General features: G+C 42.9%; 1 protein-coding gene and 1 pseudogene across 4 annotated transcripts in view; both read right to left on the bottom strand.

The window, feature by feature from the left end:
• Positions 1 to 325: 325 nt before the first annotated feature.
• Positions 326 to 13598, bottom strand: part of MOCOS (molybdenum cofactor sulfurase) — a 61325-nt gene continuing 48052 nt past the window's right edge. For 2 of the 4 annotated variants that reach the window (XR_013408165.1, XR_013408164.1), the window contains 4 exons: positions 11866 to 12004; positions 6493 to 6650; positions 5066 to 5170; positions 3230 to 3361 (listed from right to left, as the gene is read on the bottom strand). Coding sequence is in view for 2 of the 4 variants with exons in the window: in XM_015121844.3 (XP_014977330.3) it covers positions 3209 to 3361; positions 5066 to 5170; positions 11866 to 12004 (397 nt within the window). In the remaining 2 variants the exon portion in view is untranslated. Of the gene's footprint in view, positions 3362 to 5065; positions 5171 to 6492; positions 6651 to 11865; positions 12005 to 13598 lie in introns of all 4 variants that reach the window. The other 2 variants (XM_015121844.3, XM_015121845.3) reach the window with 2 other exon arrangements.
• LOC114673924 (U4 spliceosomal RNA) lies at positions 7037 to 7157 on the bottom strand (annotated as a pseudogene).

Consider the following 13598-nt stretch of genomic DNA (forward strand, 5'->3'; position numbering starts at 1 on the left):
AATTAAAAAAAAGCAACTGTTCACTGAAAGAGAAGGAGAAGCGGACATCTTTCAACATGAGAAAATAATCACTGCCTGTTCTTCTCCATCCACAAGGCTGAGGAGGGGATGAGGCTGACTCTCAATGGGGAGAAGTCAGCACTGCCGCCCTCCTTAAAGGATTCGTGATGCTCACCAAACTATGTGAAAGAAAACCTCTGTTCTGGCTAAAGAATGCCCAGAAAGATAAGTTGTTGTCTGTTCTCACCACATGTTTTTTTTAAAAAAGGACTTTTTGTGACTCCTGGAGGTTTGATGTTAGAATTAAATTCAAGGGACATCACACTGTCTTTGATTTTTTTATACACTTTGAGAAGCACATAAGGCTGAACTCCAGGAGATAAGAACCAAGGAGTGGACATAAAATCATAAATATTCATAAACTCTGAATATGAAGCTACTCTACAGAATACACAAAGTACATTTTTAGCTGAAACTTCATACAAGAAATTTTGAAATTAGACACTAAAGACAAAATGCATTTAAAATTAATTTTAAATTAATAAAATACATACGTTTAATATGCAATCAATCAATGTTAAAAAAGGGCCAGCTTTAAATAAAATCAGTCTGTCAACAGATTTCGAGTATTGTCTGCTGACACTAGAGACATACTGGCACAGGGCTTGTCCCCATGGAGCTTACAATCTAGTGAAAACAGACCAATGTGAAATCAGTAATTATAAGTAGATAACCAAATAATAGTGTTGTAAAGGAGAGGATCTGCATTACCATGTCCGAAATCAAAAGCTGGGCACAGTGGCTCACATTTGTAATCCCAGAACTTTGGGAGGCTGAGGCGAGAGAATGGCTTGAGCCCAGGAATTCAAAACTAGCCTGGGCAACAAAGTGAGACGCCATCTCTACCAAAAAAAAAAAAAAAAAAAATTAGCTGGATGTGGTGGTGTGTGCCTGTAGTCCTAGCTACTTGGGAGGCTGAGGCAGGAAGATCACTTGAGCCAAAGAGGTCAAGGCTGCAATGATCTGTGATCACGCCACTAAACTCCAACCTGGGTGACAGAGCAACAGAGCAAGACCCTGTCTCAAAAAAACAAAAAGCCTGAAATCAGCCATGAAAGTATCTACTGCAAAAGGTGACATAGATGTGGATAAGAAAAAAATATTCTTGGTGACAAAAGTGACCTTTTTTTTTTTGAGACAGAGTCTTGCTCTGTTGTCAGGCAGGTGTGCAGTGACACGATCTCTGTTCACTGCAACCTCTGCCTCCCAGGTTCAAGCGATTCCCCTGCCTCAGCCTCCCAAGTAGCTGGGACTACAGGCGCGTGCCACCACGCCCGGCTAATTTTTTTGTATTTTAGTAGAGACGGGGTTTCACCGTGTTAGCCAGGATGGTCTCGATCTCCTGACCTGTGATCCACCCACCTCAGCCTCCCAAAGTGCTGGGATTACAGGCATGAGCCACCGCACCTGGACAAGTGACCTAATTTTTGTAGAACATGTCTTCTTACTTGTTTTCCATCATAATTAATGTGATGTATTTGTCAGAAGGTTTTGGAAATGGGGCAATGTGCCATCTGGGAAGTTTCCCCTGCATGAAACTGGCCTGAGCAGGTGGATAAATCCATTACTTTAGGGCACTGTTCTCCTATTAGTTAGCTGATGAGGACAAGCCCACTTGCATGATGCGGCAGTGCTGAGTCTTCGAAGAGGTTGTGTTTTTAATGAACAGTTCAAAACAATAAACCCCACCCCACCCCCACTTAACTTCATTTGCCTCTTCTTTCACTGATCTCAGGAACCACTGAGTCAGAGTTGTACTTTTTACCCTTAACTCTTCACAGCACATGTGTGTGCAATCATTAGGCTCCATCTCAACAATCCTTGCAAACAGAGCACACCTCATCTTTCAAATCCCACCTCGTGCTGGGAACAACACAAAGTTCTACAAATGTGATAATGAAACAAACTGACCCTGAATCCCACAGGCTCTGAACAGATAAGTTAAGGAAGCCTGAGCCTGCTCTCCAACTGAGCAGCAGGAGAGATGGGGTGGCACAGGCTTTCAGAAGATGCAGTTGGTCATAGTGGGCAGGCATTTGGGGGAGAAGTGACTGGAAAAATACAACTATCCAGGTGGAAGATGATGAAGGGACTGGGTTCACACATGGACAGCAGGCTTCAGAAGGACACCAGCAGAATGGATGTGGAGTGGATATACTCACTCTGCATTGCTCCAGAGGACAGGGTAAGGACCTCAGGCTGGAAGTCATGAGGAAGCAGATAAGGCACATGCAAGCTCAGCACAGGGAGAAACTTCTTAGAAACTCAGTGGGATGGGTAACTTCATTAGAGATGAGCTTTCCTCACTGGACATTTTCATCTGGAGGCTGCAGGAGCAGTGGTCAAAGATGATACAGACAGGATTCCTGAATGCCAAAGTTCCTCCCTCGATGGGATTTGGAAGCTCTCAGGTGGATGGACCAACACCACCCTGTGGGCTTGTAGAGGGGAGGACGACCACCTGCATAAGCACAGCCATCACTGAGTGTAACTTTAGGCTCACGAGCCATCCTCAGTGCATCAACTCAGTGGGGGGCAAGGATGGAGGCCAGGGATGGGAAGCAAGAGGAAAGGAATTGCTGGTCTGCGCCTTTGCTCAGAATATAAATATCCTAGTAGAAACTCCCCCCAAGGAATGTGGTCACAAGTCACCCTCTGGGCCCCTGAGTATAAACCCACACCATCATGTGTGGGAGGAGGAGGAGAGGAGCACCTTCTCATACCCAGGATCACTGGGCATAGAATCCCTTCCTCACTACAAAGGGGTTGGAGAGATCCAAAGATGCTCTCTAAAGACAAAGTAACAATGTGAGAAAATGGCAAAATAGGGACCTGGAGTAAGTTCAGTCTTCCCCGTGAACTTCATTAAAAATTTCATCTGATTATACTTTAAATACCTATGGGAGCCTCACCGGATGTGGGTGCAGCATTCATTCCCAAGGCCTCAGAACTGTTCTGAGCAGAGCCAGTGCAAACGTGCAGGGTGAGAAGTCAAAGGCAGAAGGAAGCAGGTGAGAGCATTCCCTGCCTCTAAAGAAAGAGCTCTCCTTATTCAAAATATCAAGTTCTACTGAACCAAGTTGCAGATCTTAACAATAATAGAGATCACTGTAAAAGAGAAACTTTAATGTGTGCTAATTTTTTTTTTTTAGGAGGTAACATCCTGGTGTTTCTCAGATGCAGGTAAATCATGACCTTCCACATTCTGTTTCAACACAGGGAGCACCTGAGATCCTACAGACAGGAAACATGGAGAGGATAAATCCAATGATGTATGCATCAGGTACATGCCAAAGTTGACCTGCGAACAAAACAGCAACAACAACAAAAGAGGCTAGATTATTTTAGCAGTTAAAATAACTTTGTCAATATTAATGTTTAATTAAAATCAAGTCAGATCTTTAAAGACATATACTGAGACTTGATAAGTCTTATCTGTTACATAGTAGAATGCAGTGGGACATTAAAAGAATCCTAACTTTAGACCCCAAAGATTCTCATCCTAAGGTGTCCTTTCCCTATGGTCTCCCCATACCTCTTTCTTGCTGGCCACATCTCTGTCCCACATGCCCAGAACTTCCTGCAGAAGGACCTTCTTCCTACTCTCAGCTCGTGACCATCACCAGGCCCATTTCCTGTTTGCTGCCTGATATAAAAGGCTTTTGGGAAGACAGTGGCAAAACTCTGCATTTTCCTTGAGAAAGAATGATATGAGTTCATTTTATCAAATTCTCCTGAATAAGGATGGAAGGTCCAAAATGAAGAGTAGGTAAGTCTGCTCAGTGTTAACCATCAATGCAAGTGAGCCACTCAGGACCCTTTGGAGGACCTGACGTGCTCTCCGATCTGTTAGTTCCTGTGATAACATCTGTTGGACACCCTCACGTTCCAGGCCCCAGGCTAGGCTGTTGGGCAATTCCTTATGACTTATGCAAATGTGGGTGAAGGGTGCAGCCTCTGCACTCTCACTGCAACTGTTCCGTAAATCTAAGATTATTTCAAAATTTAAAAATAAAAGGTTCATGCACATGGAAACTGCAGTGATGGTAAGAAACACTATTTTCATGGACCTTAGTATTATATTTGTGCCTTCTTCTTTCTTCTCCTGGCAACCTGCATGGTGCAGGCTCAAGGTACCCACCCAGAAGACACAGCCTGCATTGACAGACATGCTGCTGTAACAGTCAAATGCACTACTCTGCAGGCCATTTCTATCCCATATTGGTAAGAAAACTTACATAAATCAAATCTCTATACTGTGAAACAAAACCCTGGCTTTGAAGAAACACAGGAAACAATGTAACACATTTTACCATGAATTAACTTGCCAGCTTATTATTGGAAGTAGATATAGTGTTTGCATTATTTCTGTTAATTTTCAAGAATCTGCTCTATGTAGCCTGACTGCTTTACTTGGCTTCCTGGAATTCTTTGTAAACAAAAAGTCCTAAGAGAAAGTATAAGCCTGAAAATAAATCTTTCTAAAGAATCAACACATTGGAAGTTCAGTTTTTATAATCTGGAATGCATAACACTTTGTTGTTTTAACCCTCAAGAAAATGAATTTCCAGGCTTAATGAATGCATTTCCAGTTTAATGAAATGTACTGACTCCTTCTATGCAGCTACCCTATTCACAGTAAGGCACTTTACTCTTCATGAGCTCTCTGTGGTAAAGAAACTAATGGTCAAGACAATAGAATTACTTTACTTGGTGTTTTTTTGTTTTTGTTTTTGTTTTTGTTTTTTTGTACTCCATATCTCTTCAACAAGATTGGAAAGAATAAAAACACATGTAGTAAAATAAAAAATAAGTGAGAACTTGGATGGAAAGGAAAAGTAAAATGAAACTACAAACAAGGATAGGTTAATGGCAGCCCAACAGCTTTGGGTGGGCAGCAAATCCCCCATTTAAAACAAATAACTCTGCATTATTATGAACATAGTTCTGGTATTCATAACACGAGGATTGGAAACCAGGTGTCACATTTTGCAATCACGCTTACCTTTGTTTCACGACTCTCAGAAAGTTTTTGGAAAACGTGCTGGTTTCGTTGCCCAGTTTGCTGGTCGATGCAAATCATCTGGCATCTGTGACAAGGCCCCAAAACCTGGCAGGTGAGAAGGAAAACACAGCATTGCCACAAAAGTGACCAGAGCCTTGCACCTCAGAGGCAGGAAGCACGCAGAAATGCCCAGTCCCCTAATTACGGAGAGCCAGAACGCAGCACCTGTTCACCATCTCTGCTGGGGAAGCATCTGCCTTTGTTTGTCAGCTAAAAGACCACTGCTTAAGGGCTTTGCAGAGAAAGAAAAGAGGGGCTGAGAATCTTGAGTGTTCTCAGGAAATGTTGAACAATGGATTTGAGGAAGAAAAGCACTCAGTGACTGAGAAGACAAATTGGAAAAAGAGAAAAGTCACAGGAAGCCGGGCACAGTGGCTCACACCTGTAATCCCAACACTTCAAGAGGTGGAGGCAGACCGATCACTTGAGGCCAGGAGTTCAGGACAAGCCTGGCCAACATGGCATAATGCTGTCCCTACTAAAAATACAAAAATTACTCAGAGTGGTGATGCATACCTGTAATCCCAGCTACTCAGGAGGCTGAGGAAGGAGAATCACTTGAACCCGGGAGGCAGAGGTGGCAGTGAACCAAGATCATACCACTGCATTCCAGCCTGGGCAACAGAGCAAGAAAGAAGAAGAAAGAAGAAAGAAGAAGAGGAAGAGGAGGAGGAGGAGGAGGAGGAGGAGGACGACGCAGAGCCAGTGCTGGCCCCTGTGAGAAGGTCATCAGAGAGAACTTTCATGTGTCAATGCCCTCTGACCCAGCAACTTCATGTCTAGGAATCCAACCTAAGAAAGGAATCAGAAGCCCAACCACAGTCGTATACAAAGATTTATCCTCACATTATTCATAATAGGAAAACCTTGTTAACATCATAAACTTGTTAACATCATATAGTGGAGAGAAATGATTAAGTAAATCATGCTACACATATATGATGTATATGGCACAGGCATTAAAATTATATCATGCAGGTATTAAAAGGAGTCTATAAAAATCTTTAAATAAAATGGGGATATGTTTTTATAACTGTAATAAGTAGGAAAAAAATTATTTTAATATACATATCTGTATGCATATATATATACACACATATATATACACATATGTACCCAGACCTACATGCCACACATACACAATACTTAAAGCGCATTGCTACAGTTTCTTAACACAGGTCATACTGTCTGGTGGAGCTTAAAATCCCCCATAATATAAACATAAGAAAGTATGCAGCTCAGCAATACTGAGACTTCTTTTACTGCACATGTAAAAAGTGCTAAGGTACTTGATTTTCTTATAACCATTTTCTCCTCAGCTCACTCATGGGCAAAGACAAATTATGCCTGAAATTAGAAACACTCACCTAATCTGGATGTGTCTTGGCCTGTTCCTGTTACTGGTGTGAAAGTTGCAGATACCAGGATGAAATCACTCATCAGACCCAAAGAAATTGGAGCCAGGACGGCATGAAGGCAGGGAGTTCATGCTTGCATTTCTGAGATAACAACTGTCAAGGACTTTCTAAAATAATCCCACAAGAAATTCCTCCATGTCCTTCATGCATCTCATGCTTTTCAGGATCCATGTCTTGCATGTATGCACATACTTCTAGACTGGGTTTATCACTAGACATTCTTTAGGACTGCAGTTCAGATAAGACGTTCTTGAAGGAACATTTGCCTAGTAACAGCGTCTCCACCAATGAACTGATGCCAATTCTGACTTTGAGCCTCAGGAACCAATAAATTATGTTTTCAAGCAACTTGTATGAACTTATTTTTGCCCATGAAAGCTTTCCCTTACTCTCTCCTCTTCAGGTGCACCTGTGGCTTGCCATAGCTATGCATCCTAGTTTATAATCCTTTTTGCTTACTCCTGAATACATTCATCACCTTAGGAGATTATTTTCTCTGGTGTGTTTTTTAAAATTTATCTTGTTTTTGTTTTTAATTGGGAAAAGTTTTCAATTAGCAATAATCACACCTCAGATAAACCTCATTGGCTCTGATACTGGCACTGTACAAAGGTCTAATTTTTTTTTTTCAGGTTGATGCTCACATTCTGGCACTGGGTACTAAACCAGTGGAAATATAGGCTCCCTGTGGTACCAAAGTCAAGATTCCCAAGCCACATAAGCACCCAGAATATGCTGGAAAGGAGCTCTACCAAGGACTTGGCAAACCTGTGACCTCTCCAGATCTCATTTCCTTGTCTAGATCCTGGGCTGTATTTGGTGAGAACTATAACAGAGATACAGGGACTCAAGCCCAGGCCTGGCACTTGATCGTGCTCAAGAGTGGAAACTATCACTATTATATACAAGGATCCCTGCAGTGGAACGAGGCTTTTGTAACACCACAAAGCCGTGCCCTCGAGGAGCCAGTGTGGCTCTTCGTTTCCTGCACCCTCTTACCTCTTCGCCTAGAAAACAGCTGATGCATAGGCCCACCTCCTGCAGAAAGGAGGCCAGGGCCCTGAAGCTCACACCAGCCCCAGGCTCTAGCAGCCACCCGACAGGCAACACCTTCTGTAAAAATCCTGTCACTTCAATGAAAGACCCTCTTAGAACAGGTTCTCAAACTAGCAGAAGAAAGGGCATTTTCCAGACACTATTTTCTTTTACTTTTTTTTTTATTTTTGAGATGGAGTTTCACTGTTGTCGCCCAGACTAGAGTTTCGCTCTTGTCACCCAGGCAGTTCCCTACAACCTCCACCTCCCGTGTTCTAGCAATTCTCCTACCTCAGCCTCCTGAGTAAGTGGGATTACAGGTGCCAGTCACCACACCCGCCTGATTTTCATATTTTTAGTAAAGACAGAGTTTCACCATATTGGTCAGGCTGGTGTCAAACTCCTGACCTCAGGTGGTCTGCCCATCTCAGTCTCCCAAAGTGCTAGGATTATAGGCATGAGCCACGGCACCCAGCTACAAACACTATTTTCAAACACCAATGCAAAGAAAACAATTTCTTAAAACATCATCATTTTAAAGTTTCTTTTCTGGTATTCTTAGCAACTAGTATTTTAAAGACTTGTTTACTCGCATATATATTCATTAAAAAACAAGTCAAACAATACAGAAGCTTGAAGAATTAAAAGAGAAAGCACTCAGCAGCAGCGGTCCCCTTCTCCCCATCCATAGAGGTGGGTGCTGCTCATGTGGCTACAGACCATCCCAGGACATCCCAGATTGTCCCAAGCCATCCCAGACCATCCCAGACTGTGGCATGTAACTGCACACAACTGTGTATGTATGTGCACCTGTGTAAACAGACTTGCTGGGATCTCAGAACCCACTTGGGTTTCTTTTTCAATCTTTTCAATTGAAAAATTCTTTTTCAATTTCTTTTTCTCTGAAATATGTAAGGACATCCTTCCACATCAGGACATGGAGAGCCACTTCATCCTTGCATTTTGCAATTTTCACAATGGATGGCCTGGCATTCCATGGGTTGAAACACCTAGTTCTTCTCCTTTGAAGCCATGTGAATAGTTTCTAATGCTTTCCTGTGATCAATAATTTTGCAATAAAGGCCTAATTCACATAACTCTCTTTCCTGTTTTTTTTTTTTTGTAGTATCAATCTCCCAAAATGAAATTACAAGGCAAACAAGAATAAAAAAATATTTATGACTTGACAATACCCAGTAAAAAATTGTTTTCCAAAAAAAAAAAATTTTGTTTTCCAAAAGAGATGTACTAGTTTCACTGTAATTGCTTCAGCACGGAGTATTATCATCAACAAACATCTTTTGAGCATTTGCTTTTTTTTTTTTTTTTTTTTTTTTTTGGAGACAGGGTCTTACTCTGTCACCCAGGCTGGAGGGCAGTGGCTTCATCATAGCTCACTGCAGCCTTCATTTCCCAGGCTCAAGCAATCCTCCCACCTCAGCCTCCTGAGTAGCTGAGACCACAGGAACGTACCACCATGCCCGGCTAATTTTTTTTATTCAGTAGAGATGAGGTCTTGCTATTTTGCTCAGGCTGGTCTCAAACTTGTGAGCTCAAGTGATCCTCCTTCCTTGGCCTCCTAAAGCACTGGGATTTCAGGCGTGAGCCACTGTGCCCAGCCAAGCATTTACTTTCTTGAAAGGTACAGTAGTGCCAGGCATGGTGGCCCATGCCTATAATCCCAATACTGGGAGGCTGAGGCCAGCGGGTCACTTGAACCCAGGAGGTTTAAACTAGTCTGGCCAACATGGTGAAATCCTGTCTCTACCAAAAATAAAAAATTTAGCCAGGTGTGGTGGCACACATCTGTAGTCCTAGCTACTCAGGAGGCTGAGGCAGGAGGATTGCTTGAACCTAGGAGGCAGAGGTTGCAATGAGCCAAGATTGCACCACTGTACTCTACCCTGGACAACAGAGTAAGACCCTGTTTCAAAAAAAAAAAAAGAGAGAAAAGAAAGGTGCAGTATTAACCATATCTTATGCTCTTCAATGCTTGCACTGGACTAATGTGTATAGGTATTATTGATTGACTGATTGACTGACTGACAGGATCTTGCTCTGAGACCCAGGCTAGAGTACAGTGGGGCAATCTTGACTCACTACAGGCTTGAGCTTCTGGGCTTAAGCAATCCTCCCACCTCAAGGAGCTGAGACCACAGCTGCACAACACCACGCCTGGCTAATTTTTCTTTTGTGTGTGTGTGTGTAGAGACGGAGTCTTGCTATGCTGCCCAGGTTGGTAAAAGTATTTTTATACTTTTTTAGTACTTGTATTAGCATTTCTATGGGATAGATTTCTACAAGTGAAATTATTGAGTCAAAGGGCATGCATATTTTGATTTTTACTAGTTGCGGTCTGTTAAGAAAGGCGACCTAAAGAAAGCAAAGCCTGCTAAGTCATCTCAGGAAGGTTCCTTAAAGAGTCTTCCTTGTATTAATGTCTCCAGATATCTGGAGAGGCACAGGTGCTACTGTTGCCAGATAAGTTTCTGAGAGTAATCTCAGTCTAGTTCTAGTTCTCTTCCCTTTTCTCTTTCTTTTTCTTTTCTTCCTTTCTTCCTCCCTCTCACTCTCCACCTATCAGATAATGTATATTCAGTGTCTATTTTATGCCCAGCAGGATGTGAAACAGTAGGCATTTTTTAAAACATGGCAGAGACACAGGGATAGAAAATAGGGAAGAGTAAGTAAGGATGGAGGGATGAGGGAAATGGCAGGAGGCTAATGCCAGAGATGGGCTTGTGGGAGAGAATGTAGGAGATAATATAGATTGCTTGTCGAGGGGGAGCGACTGCCATGGTAAGAGGAAGTCTAGGGAGTTAAAAACATCATTGGGACATTTTGTTGTGCCATGAAATTTATTTCCTATGTCCCAGACCTCTAAAATTCTTTAATAAAGACTCAAATGACTGTTTACTGCTTTCCTAGATGTTAGAGTAGTGTTCCTTCTGAGTGCACAGCCTGAATACAAGGTAGCTCGTTATAGTCAGTTTATACCAGTGGCTAATTACACTACTATAGGTTGAGTACTCCTTATCCAAAATGCTTGGAACCAGAAGCATCTTGAGATTTTTTTTTTAATTTTGGAATATTTGCATTATATATCTCTGGTATACTTACCAGTTGAGCATCCCTAATTCGAAAATCTGAAATCCAGAATGCTCCAATTGTCATACCCTTTGAATGTCATGTCAGTGCTCAAAAAGTTTTACATTTTAGATCATTTCAGATTTCAGATTTTTGGATTAGGGATGCCCAGCCTGTATTACAAAAATAATTTCAGCCCCCACTAAAGAACAGACCACATTCTCTGGTATTAGATATTCCTTTTCTCTCCTGTCCATTTCTTCCCTCAACAATTACTGATTGAGCACTGACCCTGGGCCAGTGTCGTTCAAGGACCTAGAGGTACAGCAGGGAATAAAACAGACTTGGTCTCACCCTCCTACACACTGCAGGAATAAGCAGAACGTGACCCTGCGGCAGTTCAGGGGCATCCTTTCCAAGAAGGTGACATCTGACCTGAGACATTTGGACAACATGACAAGCAGAAGGGATGGTAAGGGCTAAGGCAGGAAGGGTGGCTGTTTAGGGAACAGAGAAAAGGTCACTGTGACAGAGGCAGAGAGGGAAGGGGTAATAAGCTCAGAGACAGTGGCAGCGTGGGATCTCATGGAGCCTTGTCAATCATGTGAGGAGCACAGACTTTTGCCTAAGACCTTTCTCCTCTTTCTCATATCTTTGAGTCCCATAACAAAGGTTTTGGGAGTCCAAAGCTGGGGAGAGAGGACATCCTGGTGGCTTTGCCTCTGACAATCTCCTTCCCAGCCACCAGCAAAGGCAGAAAAAGGTGAAGCGTGTGGAGGAGGGGGTGGCCATGGGCACAGAGGCACCGCCAGGCTTCTGGGCCTCCCTCCACAAGCTCCAGACTGCCACACAGTCCAACAAGTTTCAGGAGGATGACAGTCTCATGACACGAGCATTACAAAAAACCAGAGTTTAAGCCTAGACATAACGACAGCATGGAGGCAGCACCGAGCCCTCTGATGGGACACACCTTCTGTGGCTTGTGTGAAAGTGACCACTGCCATCCTCTTGGGGAATAAAGGATGGATTATTCCATGGGGTGTCTCAGAAGGCTGAGCTGACATAACCTCCCACCAAGATTTTGTAGTTAAGAGACAAGGACAGGGAGGGAGTCCCACCTGCAGCTCTCCAGGTCTGGGATTGAGGTCAATCTTCATTGACAACCCTGGAGGAAGGATAATAGAACTTCCTCAAACTTACCTGGAAATGCAAAGAGCCAATTGAAATCTCATCCCATTTCTCTTCTTCAAAAGCCCTTTTTCCATTGATAATAATATTGGCACGAAAACGCAAGCTGAGATCCTTCACTGAGAATAATTCCTGCTTTCCATTCTCATCGCTGTTTAAGGCAACCAAAAAGAGTAAGTCGGGGGAGGGTGGCAGATAATCACACCACTGTAATAATTCATCATGCCTGCCATGCAACACCTAACTTCATCAGCTCTACTGTGGCCTGTGCCCTGAATAATCAGAACAGACTTTTACCATGAGTGCAAGGCCAAGAGACACACATCTGCTAAACAGGCATCAGGGCCTCCCCTGGGATATGGTCCCATCTCTAGTGAGAGGCCCACAAGAGCCAGGCAAAGGGTGAGCAGATCTTAGCTGAAGAGATGAAGGACTTTAGAAATCAGAAGAACAGAGCTCCAGTGAAGAAGGAACTTCTGAGAACATACCAGTTCTATAAGGTGGGGCGGCATAAGGCATTTAAAGACCTGTCAACAGGCTTAATGATCAAAGACCTAAAAAGCACTGAGCTCTCACTCCCTTCCCCCCTCCCTTCTTTTCACAGGTGTTGAGATCTCACCCCTTTTCTCAGGTATTAAAACATTATAAATAAAGAGGACAGTATTTCCTAATTTCCATTCTAGTTGCAGTTTTAACTAACATCTGCTATTTTTCTAATTCCTTTTTTTTTTTTTTTAAATGAGACAAGGTCTTGCTCTGTCACCCAGACTGGAGTGCAGTGGCACAATCTCAGCTCATTGCAGCCTTGACCAGGATCCCAGGCTCAAATAATTCTCCTGCCTCAGCCTCCCAAGTAGGTGGGACTACACGCATGTGCCACTATGCCCAGCTAACTTATTTTTATTTTTTTTAGAGATGGGGTCTCACTATATTGCCCAGGCTGGGTTTGAACTCCTGGGCTCAAGTGATCCTCCCAACTCAGCCTCTCAAAGTGCTGGGATTACAGGTGTGAGCCACTGTGCCTGGCCTATTTTTGTAACTCTTGTTTATTTTTATAATTTTTATTGTCATAAGTTTCCCCAAAAAAATGGCCCTCTGCACCCCCCACCCCCTCCCAGAAGAATGCACAGAAAATACATCTTAAAACTTCTCTGCCAAAAGAACACATTCTGTATGATCCCACCATATTAAGTTGAAGAACAGGTGAAACTAGCTATGCTGAAAGAAGTCGGAATAGTGGTGACCTTCAGTGAGGTTGACTGGGATGGGGTACAAGGGAGGTTTCTGGAGTACATTCTTAGCTTGATCTAGGTAGTGGCAGGTGATGGTAAAGTCCCAAAATACTTAATGTGTTTATCAGCAGATACTTTGCCTCATTCACCAGAAAAAGGGTAGCTGTTGTACCAGGAGATTGATCTGAAAATGATGGCGCATGGGTGTATACATCTGTAAAACTTTATTTAACTGTGTACTGATGATTTTTGTACTTTTTTGTGCTTCAGTAAATTTTTAATTGATTAAGTTGGTGCGGGGTAAATCCTCAGGCATGGTTAGAGTATGCCCCAGAGACAGAATTGAAAGATTATGGGATTGGGAAGGAGGAGTCCCAAGGTTATATCCCAATCCCCTTTGAATGGCAAACAATGTATGAAAAGCCAGAGACCAGGATACCTGAGTCTGGTTTTGCCACTTACTAAGGGTAACTCCCACAACCTATGAGGACTACGGTTTCCTCATCTGCAACA

The sequence above is a fragment of the Macaca mulatta genome, chromosome 18 (genome assembly GCF_049350105.2).
Source record: "Macaca mulatta isolate MMU2019108-1 chromosome 18, T2T-MMU8v2.0, whole genome shotgun sequence".
NCBI classification, from domain to species: Eukaryota; Metazoa; Chordata; class Mammalia; order Primates; family Cercopithecidae; genus Macaca; species Macaca mulatta.